A 17,196-nucleotide genomic window follows, 5' to 3' on the forward strand; every position below is an offset into this window, starting at 1 on the left:
ACTGCGAGTGGGCATGTAAACACGTTTATTCAATGTGTTAGAACTGAATTGGTTAGTTCAAAAGGGGCCCAAGTCCACAATTTTTCAAAATAAAGATATTAAATGTTCTATGGTCTTCAAGGGAAAAGCTATCTGATTATGTGCAAAAACGTCCCAAGTCCATTGTAATGTATTGACTATGCTTGACATTTAAAATGCATTAAGTGCAAAATTCCTGGACTCTGGCCTCTCTTGCATGGGTTTTGCTTAATCCCATAGATGGCAGCACTAGTTATCCAATATGGCAGCACCCCTGTTTAATTCAATAAGGGCCCAAGTCCAGAGACTTTAGTTTGCTAGTCCTCTGAAATGATAAAAGTGAGGTGCTTCATATAATAGCATTTGTAAGCTATGAACTGGTGCTAAATCTGGGTAAAGTATTAATCATTTGGTGTAGCCTCCCTTTAAGCTATGCAATTATAATCATTTTCCTAGAAAAACAAACCTCTTGGACTTGGGCCCCTTTTGAACTAACCGATTCAATTTCTCCCTCAAAAGTTATTTTCTGGCATGTACTTGTGTTCTGATATCACATCTGTGCAAACGAAGCTGAAGACAGAAGTCACACAACCGAGAAATGAGACCCATGGCAGCGTGGAGGATCCACAGTAACCTCAGCTTCCTCCTAGTGCAGCAGAATCAGAGGAGAGCAGCGTCATGCTGTTACCACCATATCTGTTCTTACTGTCAATGCCACCATGTGACCAGGAACAGGCCTTCAGAAGGTTTCAAAGGTTGAATTTAACGTCATTACATACGTACATGTCATGGCTAGCAGGCTAAGGCAGACTCAAGTGCTGGAACCCGGAAGTACGCAAGGCAGGCAGATAGGTAAGTGTAACTGGTTTTAATGTGGCAGCGGGCATGAAGCTGAGTCCCAGGTTTCCTGTGGTAGGTAACGGAGGTGGTTGGAGGGTCTTGGCGGCGTCAACCGGTGAATCCAAAGTAGATATCCAGAGGAGCGACCGGAACGTGAACAGCGAAACGAGAGCAGTCACCAGAAGGGTCCAAACGGAGATGTAATCCGTGGAAGTACAACGAACTAGCGTGGATTGCGGGTCCGTGGTCTCCTTAAGAGCCTGCGGCCAGACGAGGATGAGGAGGTGCAGCTGGAGGCATCAGGTGTAGCTGATGAGGAGGAGGAGCCAGCCGGGGGCACCGTGACAGTACATTTACCAAAAATGATAAAATAAAGGACCAAAAAACGGCAGACCACGTTTTTCGAATGAACAGAGTTTCATTTGTTTTGCTCATTTCCTGTACCTACAGAGTTTAGCTCCTTTTCATAAATACTTCACTGATAAAAAAGAATACCAACAAGTAAAGATGTTTCTCCATCTGTAAACAGAAAGAAAAAAGCTTGCATTCTGAGAAGGAATGTTCTTGATATAGAAAATATTTTTAAAAAAAAAAGAAAATATTTCTTAAAATTTGAGAGAAAAAATATGTCAAGGCTTTAATAACAATTACGTAAATAAATGCTTCTCACAATCGATTTGGACACCAAATTAAACTCCCAGTCTGATCATTTTTTGAACTATATTAAACGTTGTCTTTTAGACATGATTATCCTGTTTTTAGCTAAAATAAAAAAGCCTGTCACCCATCTGCTCTCCTGCTAGCTTACAGTTCCTCACAACCCCAACCTGACATTAGCGGTGCAACAAAAATGGCAGCAATATCGTATCCATCCGTACAGTTTAGATTCAGATTCCAGCTCAGACGAGGAAAACAAAGACGTTTCTGGATCTATTTGTCTGCAGGTGGATGATCAAAATGGAGCAGAGCAGGGAGCTTGTATGATAAGTGAATTGATCGTCTAGGGCCTCGTCTCGGGGGGACTGTGAGGTTCCATACAGAAAAACAGCCTTTGGACAAAACGCTCTCTCTGTAAAGGCCAGTAAACTCTGGAACAGTCTTCCACTGTACATCAGGGAGTGTCAAACATTACAGACCTTCATAACACAGCTCAAGCAGTGGCTGAAAGCAAACCAGTCCTGTAGCCACTGACTAATGTACCACCTTCTTGTGTTCTTATTGTATCTGTGATTCTGTCTTTTGTTTTGTCCTGTTTTATGTTTCCTGCCTAAGGACTATGGATGCAAATTAGCATCATTGCTATAATCCAGCATGTTTACGCCTATCATTGTTTGATAGATGTTCATTAATGTGCACTGTCCCTATTAAATAAAGCTTAAAGAATAAAATAATAATAATCTGCCCTTTTCCAGATACTCAAAGTTCCTCCTCATTCACATTTGGTGATGGTAACTACTAATGTAGCCACAGCTGCCCTGGGGCAGACTGACAGAGGTGTGGGTGCCAGTTCTGCTTCTCCATCACCGGGACATTCATGCACATTCACACTCCAGTGGAGTCACACTGAAGGCAGGGAGGGTGGAGTGTCTTGCCCAAGGACACAACGATAGTTGACTGGTGGGAGAGGGAACGAACCGCTGACCCTTCGATCATTGGACGACCTGCTCAACCACCTGAGCCACTTCCGCCCTGCGGCTTGCAGTTAAGCTTTTACTGCTAAAACCTTTTTCCAACGGCATTTCATCTGCTTCTCATTCATTGCGATTTTAATGAGCCCAAACTCAGAAATGCAGTTTTAATCTAAATTTTCTCTCTAAATGCCCTCCATGACACAATTACATGTTAAAAACAGCAAAAACACAATATTTTATCAGTGAGCTTGTACTGACTCAAAGTGAGTCGGTAACCAAAACCTTTATTCATCTGAGTTAAAAAGAAAAGGAAAAGTCTTTAAACCTGCAATATTCACTGGAGGTATCTCCTGCTTTACAATGAAATGCTGTGTCATCTGGTAATAAGGTTCCCAAATGAAGCTGGACCTTTTTTTAATGTAAAACTGAAACAATCAAAAAAAAGCCAATGTTTCCTTAGTAACAAAATTTTAATAAATAATACAATATGAAAGCTACTTTATAGAGTAAAGCATTCTCAGTTTAAACCCCTTTTCTCTTTCTGTTCTGTTGCAATTAAATGTTGATTTCTGAGGCTCATTTTAATTTGATCAACATTTAAAGCCTGTCCAAACTCTCCAAGATCCAGATGTTTTCGGTTATTTCCTGTTCTCTTGGTTTAAAGGCATGTCCAGTGTGTTTGTGGTGATGCTGCACAGGAAAATACATAATTGTAAGAAAAGTCTTTTTTCGGTGAGAAAGAGCAAAATGCAATTGTGAACTATTATTCATTTCAGAATGAACATTATTCAGGGGAAAAAACAGATTTCTCCTTTGCAGTTACAAATATTACAGAACAATCCTGGATAAGGATCAGACTCAGTTTGATTGACCAAGAACAGTGCACAGTCAGGACCATAAATATTTGGACAGAGACACATTCTTTCTCATTTAGTTTCTGAACATTACCAAAGTGAATTTTATCTAAAACCACTCAGATGCCATTGAAGTGCAGACTTTCAGCTTTTGTTCCATGGGTTGAACAAAAAGATTGCATAAAAATGTGAAAAACTAAAACATTTTTTAAACACAATCCCTTCATTTCATGGGCTCCTAAGTAATTGGACAGTTGACTTCTATGCTATTGCATGGGCAGGTGTGGGCAATTCCCTTGTTATGTCATAATGAGTGAAGCAGATAAAAGGCCTGGAGTTGATTAGAGGACTCGTGCTTGCATTTTGAAGATTTTGCTGTGAACAGACAACATGCGGCCAAAGGAGCTCTCCATGCAGGTGAAAGGAGCCATCATTAAGCTGAGAAAACAGAAAAAACATGCCAGAAATTGCTACAGTATTAGGAGTGGCAACATCAACAGTGTGGTGATCCTGAGAAAGAAAGAAAGCACTGATGAACTCAGCAACGCAAAAAGACCTGGACGTCCACTGAAGACAACAGTGGTGGATGTTTGCAGAATCATTTCCATGGTGAAGAGGAACCCGTTCACAACAGCCAACCAAGTGAACAACACTCTCCAGGAGGTAGGCGGATCAATATCCAAGTCTACCATCAAAAGAAGACTACATGAAAGTAGATACAGAGGGAACACTGCAAGATGCAAGCCACTCATAAGCCTCAAGAATAGGAAGGCTAGACTGGACTTTGCTAAAAAGCATTTAAAAAAGTTCTGGAAGAACATTCTTTGGACAGATGAAACCAAAATCAACCTCTACCAGAATGATGGCAAGAGAAAAGTATGGAGAAGGCGTGGAGAAGCTCCTGATCCAAAGCACACTACATCATCAGTAAAACACGGTGGAGGCAGTGTGATGGTCTGGGCGTGCATGGCTCCTAGTGGCACTGGGACACTAGTGTTTATTGATGACATGGCACAGGACAGAAGCAGCCCAATGAATTCTGAGGTGTTCAGAGACAGACTGTCTGCACAGATCCAGGTGAATGCAGCCAAACTGATTGGGCGGCGTTTCATAATACAGATGGACAACGACCCAAAACATACAGCCAAAGCAACTCAGGAGTTTATTAAAGCAAAGAAGTGGAATATTCTGGAATGGCCACGTCAGTCATCTGATCTTAACCCAATTGAGCAGCATTTCACTTGTTGAAGACTAAACTTCAGACAGAAAGGCCCACAAACAAACAGCAACTGAAAGCCGCTGCAGTAAAGGCCTGGCAGAGCATTCAGAAGGAGAAAACCCAGCATCTGGTGATGTCCATGAGTTCAAGACTTCAGGCTGTCATTGCCAACAAAGGCTTTTCAACCAAAGATTAGTAATGACCATTTTGTTTGCAGTTATTTCAATTGTCCAATTACTTAGGAGCCCATGAAATGAAGGGATTGTGTTTAAAAAATGCTTTACTTTTTCACATTTTTATGCAATCTTTTTGTTCAACCCATGGAATAAAAGCTGAAACTCTGCACTTCAATGGCATCTGAGTTGTTTTATTTAAAATTTACTGTGGTAATGTACAGAAACTAAATTAGAAAGAATGTGTCTCTGTCCAAATATTTATGGTCCTGACTGTATGTACCAGGAGTTTGGCTTCGGTGTCTTGTGCTCCCACGTGATGGGAAATCATCCTTTGGTTGAATAAAATAGAACCGAGTTCACACAGCAGCCAGGCTTTAGTCATTTTGAGAAGCTAAGTGTTTCGAAATGTATATCTACAGACACTAAAACATACAAAGGAGCTGCCTAACAGCAGCAGGATGCAAGTTTGGAGAAGGTCAGAGTTATTTTTGTGCTCTGGATCCAGAGGAAAGTTGACACTGTCACGAAAAACAACACAAAAGTACAAAAGTTGAAAGCTTCACGTTTCCGAGTGCATTGGATGACATGAAAAACGGTTTGTGTTTGGTATTTCAGGGCGCTGACTGAAGTGTGTTGAGTAAGTTGTGCGTGGGCGAGCTGACTTCCTGCTATGAGGAAAGCCTCTTCCGATGGAGACACTGTGAGCCGTTTCAGATGTGATCTGTGGAAACACACTGTGATGCCAAAACGCACACACACAATGTACATGATAACAGCTTTTGCCTTGTCATAGTTGAGGGCGATGACAGAAGTTTGCATCAGTAAAACGTGGAGTGAGAGGTTTTGCTGGGACTTTGGTAAATGACAAAAAACAGAGTGGAAGTTGAAGTAAACTGGAAAAAGCAAGACTGGAGGAAAAAGAGGGAAACGGTGAGTGCAATCATTTTTATTTCCTTTCAGTAAATGAACACAAACTTAACGGGTTCTGGTTCTGGCTGTAGGTTGGTAAATGTTTGAAGTTGGCGGGGATGATCTTTTTTCTGTTGGTGCCGTTTAACACGCTGCATCCCTCATTGACATTCATTACACCAACACACAGCTGGGGTTTGGTGTTTTGACTCAAAAAAAGGCACATTTATCACCATCTTCCACTAAATGGGATTTTTTTGGTGGGGAGTTCTGAGGGTTTGGGGTTCATCTCAGCATCATTAATCTCCCCTGCAGCTGTGCTGGTTCTCATTCCCAGGGAGCAGTTTAAAACATAGTTTACCTGCAGCAACACTGTTAAAATGAAATGTTTTCTATTATTTACAGTCATTATGGCATTTTGAATATATGAGTATCCATGGCTGGGTTTAGCTTTGCCTTTACTAATGTGCAGTAACACATCAATCCCCCACAGAATCCAAAGCAAACAGCTCCAGCCACCTCTCTTCTGACAGGATGCTCAGGGGTTTCCATGCTGACTGTGAGATGGAAGCCCGTCCGTCCTGGCTCTGTTACAGGACATGCAGTAATACCCCATCTCACAAGTGTTTGATTCACAGGAAGTGACTGACACGGGGAAGGGTTGTTGGCCCTGATCCGATTCTGATTCGTTTGGTTTTAAGCATCTACTGATACTAAATCCCAACAGGATATTTTTGTAACACTTTCAAAAGATGAACAAATGCAAACTAAGCACATCACGCTCTCGCCTTACAGCAAGAAGGTCCTGGTTCAAATCCCAGTGGGGACCAGGAACTCTGGTTTCTTCCTACAGTCTAAAAACAGGCTTCATGGGTTTTTATTAGCATCTCTAAATTGGTGTGCATGTGTGAGAGAGTGTGGCGCTGCGACAAACTGGTGACCTGTTCAGGGTGTACCCGACCTTCACCCGGCAGTGGCTGGGTTAAGCTCCGGCAGCCCGGTGACCCCAACAGGGATTAAATGGGTTCTGGAGATAGATGGATAGAAATACAAACTAGTGGTGCAAATTTAAACATATTTTCGAAATGATTAAAACAGCAGCTCAACTTAAAATACCCAGCAGGCACGTAAACCAAAAAGCTTTTTTTTGTGTGCAAAAAGCAGTATCAGTTAGACTTATTTAGAAAAATATGCAGCTTTTACATCTCTGCAGGAATTACTCAATATTGCTTCTATTAAAAAAAAACCCAATATCACTATTTTGGGATAAGGATTCACGTTTTTGCTAAATTAAGTGAGTAAAGAAAAAATCTAAAAAGGAAAATGAATAGACAGCTGCTCGCAGGAAAACACAAAAGGAGTATAAGTTAACTTTAAGATGAGTTTGACTCAGCAAGTTTCCACTTTAGAAAATGCAAACTTGTCAAACTCCCACTGCAGTATCTGTACAGGTGAGGGCTAAGGACTGCTAGAACTGGAAACAGTTACAGGAAGCCCCAACTCCTGAGCTGATTTGCTGCTTCAGTGGCCCATCATCATCAGTAACTCTGAATCCCCAGGTTTGCCCCCCCCCCCCCCCCCCATAAGTATCTCATGCTTGTCTTCTGCAGCATGGTGAGGTGGACAGCTGAAAGCCTTTCAACCACTCCCACCAACGCCAAGTGTAATCATGGCGGCAGTAAGCTCCGGCTCCCTTCCTGCTGAGGATCCAATGACTCCCCCACCCATGACCACGCCCCCCCGGAAAACCTCCGTCCGTCTTCAGGAGAGGTACGTGTTAGGCAAAAACAAATATTTAAGAACATCTAAGAACATTCAGATCACCATGATGTGTACCCTGCAAATTTGGCCAAACCAGGTCTTCTTGGCTGCCTGGTTGTTGATCCGGGACAAAAGTCCCTAAAACTATGAACCGGGCCTGACCAGACGCCCAGAAAAAACCCACCACAGCTACCAATAAACACAGTACCCAGATGTTTGAACGTTTTGCTTTGCCGCTTCAGACACAACATGCCAGACCGGAGGCCAAACTTTACTGCTCAGTGTTACAACTTTTTGTTGAGATCTTTGCACAAAATCTGCATTTTTCAAATCGTTTTGCTGGTTTTTGTGTGATTTCAAGGAGAGGCTCCAACCTGTCTTTGCTTTTGGATGTAAGCAATCTGGAGGTGGAAGCTGTGTGTAACGTCTCCACCCCAAAAGAGGTGTGGCTTCAGCTGCTTCACACTTCGTCCAGGCCTCTCACACACGCGGCGCTGCAGGAGGCCGCCGCTGACGCCAAAGCAGTGGACACAGAATATCAGGTGAAGGGAACTGTCTTCAGTCACTGAATGCACCATTCAGGTTCTCCAGCCACTGTCTGTATGGTTTTCGGCAGATAAAAACTCCTTCAAACTTTCATTAATTTGGGTATCAAATCTTTTAGCCCGTTCAGGAAATTCCTGCTTTATAATGGATAACTTTTAAAAGTTTAAAATGCAAAAAATTCATTTTTTTAGCCCATAGAAATGAAAGGGAAATTGCTCAACTCCTTCAAAAATGTTGTTGTGCCATTTTAAAGCTTTAAACTTTTGCATAGATTCAGATACATTATTCAACCTTTACATTTTTTAGCAAAGATTGGTCTATTTTCAGTTGAATTCCGCTTTTTAAAATACCTTATGGTTTTTTTACAGTAGCAATTGTATACAATTTTCAGATAATTTTTGGATTTATAATGGAAGTCTATGGGACTTCATCAAAAATGCCCAGAGAGGGGATTTTTGAAGACAAATCTTTCCTGATGAACTGCCATAAAGGTCGTGTCACACAGCCACTACGTACATTTAGCGCTTATTGAACGGATGAAAATAGGTCATACATGAATATACGAGGAGAAAGTGAGTAAAGTTGTGGTTCTTTCTGTGAAAGTTTCACAGATGCACCACGAAGGAACCACGTTAAGACCATGTAAATCAGTCAACATGAACCGTGCGCTATTTACATGCAATTCATTAGTGATTTGTGCATCAATTTTGATGTGATATGTGCGCCGTATACATGATGTAAGGGCCGACAAAGTGTGCATTACCAGAAATTAACCCACGCCGAGGAAGCCTGAACCCTCCGACGGACGCAAAGCGGAGGATGGTTAATCCTGATAATGGAAACTTCTAAGTCCATAATGCCCCTTATCCCATGGTCACTTACAAAAGAAAAAAATATTCAATCAAATTTTAGTACTTTATTCTTGTTTATTTGTTCAGTTTTGATCGCTCTTTTTTTGCAAAAAGCTGACTATTTTTTACGTGGTGTGTATCAACTCGCCGCTTTGCCAGCTGAGCCGGCATGGACCTCACAAAGGAAAGCAATATATATGCTGATGATGACAATGTGTTAAATCAGTTCAGAGAAAGTTTACCTCTTACTGCTTGTTTTTGTCCAGATGATGGAGCTTAAGTTTGTTTTAACCCTTGTGCTATCCAAGGGGTCCAGATGACCCGATCCTTACATTGACGTGTTATTCCTAACATGACAAAGGTGGATAAAGGTGGAGAGGATTTCATGTAATCCATGGACACCAGTGAAGATCACAAATCATCAAAGGTTTAGCACACTCTCTAGTGCAGGGGTCGGGAACCTATGGCTCGCGAGCCATATATGGCTCTTTTGATGGTCACATGTGGCTCGCAGACAAATCTTTAATTATAGTTTTTTTTTTTTCATTAGACCAGTCCTTCTCGGGCGCGATGCGATGCCAGAGGCGCGCAGTAGTAGCAGTGCTTAGAGAGAGAAATCTGCGCCAGCGCTATCAGTTACTATTATCTATTATTTCACAGAGTTTGTACCAGCTGGAAACCTGTGAATTGACGTGCATAAAACTACGCGCTCCCGTCTCTGAGAAAGAGCGCGCAGATGCGGGGACGGGATGTGTGAGGGAGAAAGCAGAGGGGTGGGGCTGAGGTGTTGTGGGGACAGGCAGCAGGTGAATCGCGCAGGGATTGTAAAAACGTAAAACCCGCTTCCCGTCACTCACTGCAGCGTGTGAGTGTGTGTTTGGCTCCCCGTCTGCATGTGAGGAGTCTTTGTCACATCTACAGAACATTCAGACCTACGATGACGTTTAAAGTCTCAACGCCTGAACGAAGCAGAAACTCACCACGTATCAACCAGACTAGACCATCAACAAAACTACCACGAGAAATACTCATCATTTATTAGCAACAGAATAACAATATTAAAAAGAATCCACAGACTTATTGTACTTTAAAAATGTTGAAATTAAATCAAATGCACACATTCATTTGTATATTTAGTTTTAAACATATTGTTGCGGACTGAGTTTAACTTGGCTGTTGGGCCGCGTTAAAAGTTCTGGAGTTCATTGAACGCGTCAAGCAGAGATCTGATTGGCCCTCAGTTCTGTCGCTCAGCCTGTTGTTAGGTAGTTTGGACCAATGGGGTTCAGCTATGGGCCGAATAAGGGAAATGGGAGGGCTGCAGCGGGAGCAGGGGAATATAAAGTTGGGAGAAGCGCTCTCGTGTCGGCGGGAGAGATTCAGGAGTTGCTGAATTAATTGAACGACGTTTGTTGCGGTCTGCAGTAATCGGAATAAAGAACTTTAAAAGAGGTTAAGTCTCCGTGCCTCAGTGTGGGGAAGGGACACTACATTATTGTATGGCTCTTTCGAAATTACATTTCAAAATATGTGGCATTTATGGCTCTCTTGGCCAAAAAGGTTCCCGACCCCTGCTCTAGTGGGTCTAGATGAGCCAACTCCCAATGTTAAAGTGCCTAGGATAGCACAAGGGGTTAAAGAAGCCAGCGCAGTGATATAAAACATTTAAGCTATGTGACTGGAACTTCTTAGGTGTACATTATCACTGTGGATTATCACTTTTTAATGCACACCCAGCAGCCAATCAGACTCGAGTATCCACCCGGACTATGGTATGAATAAAAGTTATACATCGGTGAAACGTCTGTTAGACAAATCACAATTGTGAATGTGCATCTACCAAAAATCCCACACAACTGAGTGAGATTTACGCCATAATTGCCCATAAACTACTTACAATACACATAAACAGAGTAATTCTCAACCGACCAAAATTTTTGAACGGCTCAAAATCGAATTTACGGAAAGACCCGTCAGCTGAAACCCTGGACGGACATCTGCGCACATCGACAAATGACGAAAGCAAGAATATCCCACATGGATCACAAAAGACCAAAATTGCATCCATGGAAAATGCAAAAAATGTATGTCAATGCAATGTGACATGGCCTTTACTCAAACACAGTTTGTCACAAAGTTGCAATTATTCATCAGTAAATGTGGGACAAACTTTACTGAACTCTCCTATTGCTGTCTATTTCAAGTCTGGTGATGGTTTCATCCCAAATCTTGTTCTGAACTTACGATTGTAGAAACATAATTGACCTTAGAGATGTGAAACTAGGACTCTTTTTAGTTCCAAATGTTGTGGTTTCTACAAGACTAAAGATTTTGTTAGGAGAAGGAGTTTCTAAAATATGAACATTTGCTTGAAAGGAATGAAAAATTCAAGAAAACAACATCAGCAATTTAAAGACCCACTCTGAGGGAAGTGGTGTTTTTAACATGTTATGCAGCATTTTCTCATGATGGAGGACACATATTAGAAAAATTAAGCCTAAAACTGCATGTCTAAGTTTTTTTTTAAATTCAAATTGTTGTGAATCAGAAGCAGACCAGTTTAGCTCGTGCTGGTTTGCGGCGCCTTCTGTCCGTGAAACCCGGGTTCGACTCCGGGCTGCTCCCTGTTCCCTTCTCTACCTCTGCCGGTTCCAAGCCCGGTTTGAGAAGGTTGCGTCAGGAAGGGCATCCGGCGTAAAACATTGCCAAATTTACCATGCGACTTGTTCGCTGTGGCGACCCCTGATGGGAGAAGCCGAAAGTGGAAGAGACACTGTTTGAAAAAGCTTGTAGGTGTGATTAGAAGCTTCCTGCTCTGTGCTATCGCTTACAGCCCCTCACAACCCAAAGCTAACATAACTAATGCAACAAAAATGGTGAGAAATATCGTAGAACACATTCACATTCAACTAAAAACCGTGACTCTTGCGTTAGGGTTTTAACTCAACTCAAATAATTTCTCCTTTATCCTGTTCAGTGTTTCATGATGAGTTTTTTTTTTCTCATACAGAAGCTTAGCGTGACATGAAGTCTGATTGATTTATTTGATCAGCTCTCATTGCAAGATGGCAGCTGAGGATCCGACAGCACCAGAATCAGACTTTTATTTGCTTCAACCGGTTTAGAAGTAAAGCAGAAAAAGCCCCTCCAACACCACATAATTGTCAACTTATAGATGCATATCACTGAGGTGAAAAACAACGCCACCGCGCTAATCTTTGACACAACACCCCCCCCCCCCCCCCCCACACACACACACACACACTTCTTTTTGGGTGTTTCTTTGTGTGCAAAAAGTGCTGCAGCTGCAAAACTCGGAGCTTGTTTTTGGCTGCTTCAAGAATGTTTTTCACATTGTTCAAAGTGTGGAAACAAAAAAGTATTTTTTTTAAAGTGGAAATATGAAGTGAATGTAAAAGAGCAATAAAAAAATGACCAAATAAACATAAAAACCCACAAAAATGAATATACCCCCCCTATTTTTTATAATTTTAATATTTCCATTTTAAAAATATATGGCTCACATTTATGTATGCATCTTTTCACATAAACATGTTTGAATTACTTTACAACTTCCTTGTTTAATATAACAGTGACTCAAAAACGGAGTGGAGGAGCTAACTTCAATGTTTCTAAGCTAACTTTGTTTCTTCTTGTTTTTTTCTGCATAATTGATGTTTTTATAATTCAAAGTCTAAACACCTTCTTCCTGTTTTTTAATGATCTCAGTTTTGTTTCCATAAGCACCGATCTTTTTTAAAGTCCACATAAAGAAAGCGTTTTTTATGACCTTATGTGGGATCAATGACGTGTTCATTTTTCTGAACTTCCCCTTTCTGCCCCTTTCACAGAAGATTCCCACAAACTTTGTGAACCCTGCAGACCTGGACGCTCCAGGACACACAATGAAAGACAGATACAAAACCATTCTTCCCAGTCAGTGACTTATCTTTCTGTCTCCTTCCGACAGAAACTGTCCTGCTGTGGTTTTCACTTCTCTTCTATCATTGTGGTTTGTTGTTTACTGCTCAGACCCTGAGAGCCGTGTGATCTTGAGAAACCCAGAAGAAGACCTAGGACCAGACCGTTACATCAATGCCAACTACATCAAGGTCAGACTCACTCTGTCTCCACTAGAACTGATTTTACTTAAACGTCTGTTCTGACTGCAACAAACCTCCAGATAAGCACAGGTTCCTGAGCATTTTCAAATCAAACGCTGAGCCTAAAGTTCAGTCATTGACAAATATTTTTAATGTAGCCTCCACGGCTTTAGTCCAACAGAAATCATGAATCAATCATGTATAGGCGTTTGTACTCTTTAAAATCGGCTTCATCTTACTCTCCACCCAGTAAAGGAAGTTCTGGTTAAAACCTCTGTGCTACTTCAAATCAAGAGTTTTTCAGAACAAAACGAAAACCCCAGACCAAGTTTTGGTTTTGCTGTTAAGGTTTGAACGGCAAAAAAACCAAGAGTTATTTTTCCTGTTTATGATTGTATTAAATGCTTGAATTCTTAGTCACAACTGCCTTTACGGGTGGATACGGGCCGACTGAGGGCAAAAAGTGGGCCAACGTGCACAGGGCACGCCGTCGGCCCGCACTAAATTTTAAGGCCGGGGACCGCTTGGGGAAAAATGTTAATGCACATTTTTTCCTACGGGCGTGCTGCGACAGGTTGAAGCAAAAACTTATCAACACGTAAAGGGGAAGTAGATCAGACAGGTAGGGTGGATTTCTCCTTCTTTTGTGCAAACATCATTTCAATGTACCCAACCATCATGGAGTGGCCTAAAGTGATGATTCAAAGTATGCCCACACAAGGAAACCTAGAGATGGGTGACTATTCAATTCATTTCTATTTTATTTGTATAGTCTAAATTCACAACAACAGTCGTCTCAATGGGCTTTGTACTGGTAATTGTAAAGTGAACATCATAAATGCATAGAATTCAATTGGATAATTCTAAACTTTAACTAAACAGACTAAACTAAACTGGGCAACCCTGCCCTTAGAACCCCCTTCGCCGTAAGGAAAAACTCCTTAAAAACTTTTTTGACCAAGCTGGTTTGGGTGTGAGGTTGTAATGAGAGCCTGACATGGGACAGGTTCTTTGGTTTTCAAGTGCTAGAGCGGGGGTGTCAAACTCACTTATTCTAAGAAATTAAAAACTTTGATGCTCTCGCAGGCCACATCAAATGACATGGCGGGCCACATTTGGCCCGCGGGCCTTGAGTTTAACACATGTGTGCTAGAGCATAGACCCCTGAGAATTGGTTCTTAACCCTTGTGTTATCTTAGATGACTCCCCCACCCTTACATTGACGTGTTCTCCCTACCATGACAAAGGTGGATAAAGGTGGAAAGATTTCATGTAATCCATGGACACCAGTGAAGATCACAAATCATTGAAGAAAAAAGGTTCAGAGCACTGTCTAGTGGGTCTAGATGACCCAACTCCCAACGTTAAAGTGCCTAGGATAGCACAAGGGTTAAACCAGTTCCTTAACCAGAGAGAAGAACTGCTTCCCGTCGCTCCTGTAGGTGTTGGGGAAGTGGTTTCACAGCCAGAAAGACAGAGTGGAAACACAGACCAGTGGAAACCAATTTAAACTTTTCTAACTTCAAGTCATGGACTTCCAAAGCAAGCAAAGACAGGTTGAAGTGCAGATCCCATGTTTCCTGGCTGGTGGGTTCTTTGTCATGCCTGAGCACACAGGTAGAACATTGTTTTCTACAAGTGGATTTGGAATCACGACGTGATACATCGACACAGATCAGGTCGACTTTGACATCAGTGACATCACACACGGACTCACTGTTCGTCAGGACAATAGAAGAGCTAAATTGTCTTTGCTGAATTTCACATTGAATTTCTACTGCCCATGGGCTGATCAATCAATAGAGACTGCAACATGTAAATTGTGTGTCATCATTTCTAAGTCAAGACAACAAATAGATGGTTTTCAAGTTTGCTCTTGCAAAAAAGACAAATAAAACTATTTTAGTGCAGAACATCTGATTAGGTTAAAGCACAGAACATCAGTTAAAGTCCCCTTCTGATGAAAACAATGTTTTTTCAGTTTCTGACGTGCACTTCAGGCATTTTTCTTATCAAGGAGAACAAATGTAATAAAAATCATTTCATTTTTGCATTTCTGAGTATTTTTCCTTTAAATTGCTGTCAATCAAACTGTCACAACTCGGTCTGAATTAATGAGCTGTTGTGATGTCACAACGGCCCAGGAGTGCATGTGCATTGCACTAGCTCCCTGATCGGCCCGTCCGGCGTGCACAAGCTGAATCATGGGGGGATCGGAGGCGGAGCTACTCAGCTCAGCACCAACAGCCACGCCCATGTAGATATTCTGGAAACGGAGGCTTTAGACAAACATGAAATATAGCCTTTTAAGGATGTGGGATTTTGATTAAAAATGTCATAATCATAATTAAAACACCACGGGAAACCTTTTTAATAAAAAAAAATTATAGAGGGACTTTAAGAGGAAGAAACAACATATTTGCAGTAAGAAGTCCTTTTTGATTCACTTATTTGAATTATCATTTTTAACAGTAACATGTACGTAAAAGGTATTTTTACTGGGTCTCTTTTACCCAAAGAACTGTTATATCAATGTTACCCTACAAAACAACATGCATATTTTTCTGTGTGTGTTAGATTGCTTAAAGCAGGACTAAAAAGCAGGACCACTGAAGAATTGCATTTGAGTCTGTAGCTACAACACTCTGAATGTGTGCTGTTAGGTCAGATCCTCCCCTATAATATCTTTGATGTGGTTATTGGTGCTTAACAAGTGGCGAAGGGCCTCCCTCTATTCATGGAAACTCTTTGTGATATTCATCCGTAGATTGCAGCTCCTGAGAGGTGTTTTTCACTGCACTGGGCGTGTACTGTACCGCTGCCAACATTTAGGAGAATAAGCAACAAATGAGTCTTTATTGTTTTTCAGTTGTTCATTGACATGAACAACATACTTAGAGGGACTACAGTGCTGTTGTGTTCATGCTGCTGAGTTCCTTTAAGCACAGCAAGTTCCGTCCTGTTTTCACCAGTCTGACATCCAAATGATTTTCTAATGCCACTCAATACACACTCACTATGACCGCACCAGAAGAACCGTTCCTGCATTACAGGTATTAAGTGTTTATCCATTTGAATTTTAAATGCTCATTGGAGCATGATGGCAGCCATGGGGCGTTACCCAGCAAACAATGCCCTTAAACAGCAAAGCTGCATTTACTGGAGACTTACTACACGGTCTGTGAGGCAACTGGTGAAAAGCTTTCATGGCAACTTGATGCCCCTGTGAACGTGCACTGTGGTTCTGAAAAGCAAGATGTTAAGAGAAACATTTTTTTTGGTTTTCAGCATTGCAATTAAAAACAATGAAGAGTAGTGCAAATAAACGTTTGGAAATAGTATACTGTGATTTAGTGCTAGCTGATGGTAAACTGAAGTGTCAGCTCATTTCTGATTGGAATGAATGAGATTGCCGACTGTGCAAAAAGAACCGTTTTCTTGTGGGCCTCATTAAAAAGACAAACATGCTGATGGTGAGCGAGTGTTTGTGTGTTGATGCTTCCTCTTAGTGTGAATGTGTTTTGTGTGTGCATGCATGCGCACTTGTTTTAATTACCTACTTGCCGTAACCAGCTGTATTTATGGGGGGGCCATATACTGACTGAGGTTAAAGGCCGTCTTTTGTGGCTGTTGTGTAGACTAAGGGTCAAAACAGAGATTAGGATGAGGTTCCAGTTAGAACCTGGGTTTGACCAAGGAACAGAAAGTTAGTGAGGCACTGTCTGATTCCAGGATGGCAGGTTTGGTTCCGGTCATGCCCATGTGTGTTGAAGGGTCCTTGAACTCCTCATTGCTTGTTTGTGTCAGTGTTTGTGAATATGGGTGAAGGCGATATGATTTGTAAAGCGCTGTGGTCCTAGGGGAGGTAGAAAAGTGCTAGATAAGTTCATTTACCATGTGAAGATTGTGCTATTTCTAAGAAAATGCCATCCCAACCGAAAAGGTTGGAGTTGTTTTTTTAAATTATTTGTTTCTTTCTTTAATCAATTGATTGGCTTATTTTAAGCACTATCAGCAAAACAAGGGAATAAATATTGTAAAAATCAAACTACATTGATAAACAGACATTTAGGATACTAAAAAATTAAATTGATTAAAAATTAATAAAATAAAAATGATGCTATCTTCTAGACATAATTACTCTTAATTATAAAAAGACATATTGGCACTTATACATACAGTACACACAAATTCCACATTGATCCTATTAAAAATGGGATCAATAGAGTTTGATAACCTACTTGAAAGGAAGAAGAAGCAAACTTTTAGTCTCGTTACACCTTTTTTT

The 17,196-nt window shown here is 41.3% G+C and overlaps 1 protein-coding gene across 3 annotated transcripts in view; it reads left to right on the plus strand.

Moving 5' to 3' along the window:
* Positions 1-17,196, plus strand: part of LOC101170079 (protein tyrosine phosphatase non-receptor type 7) — a 35,636-nt gene that overhangs the window by 4,748 nt on the left and 13,692 nt on the right. For 2 of the 3 annotated variants that reach the window (XM_078950110.1, XM_004086326.4), the window contains 4 exons: positions 7,258-7,417; positions 7,770-7,950; positions 12,657-12,741; positions 12,838-12,917. In XM_078950110.1, coding sequence (XP_078806236.1) covers positions 7,317-7,417; positions 7,770-7,950; positions 12,657-12,741; positions 12,838-12,917 — 447 coding nt within the window. In that variant the 5' untranslated portion in view covers positions 7,258-7,316. Of the gene's footprint in view, positions 1-5,353; positions 5,669-7,257; positions 7,418-7,769; positions 7,951-12,656; positions 12,742-12,837; positions 12,918-17,196 lie in introns of all 3 variants that reach the window. The other variant, XM_011472950.4, reaches the window with a different exon arrangement.

This window comes from Oryzias latipes, chromosome 7, assembly GCF_053564925.1.
Source record: "Oryzias latipes strain Hd-rR chromosome 7, Olatipes_Hd-rR_3.1".
NCBI classification, from domain to species: Eukaryota; Metazoa; Chordata; class Actinopteri; order Beloniformes; family Adrianichthyidae; genus Oryzias; species Oryzias latipes.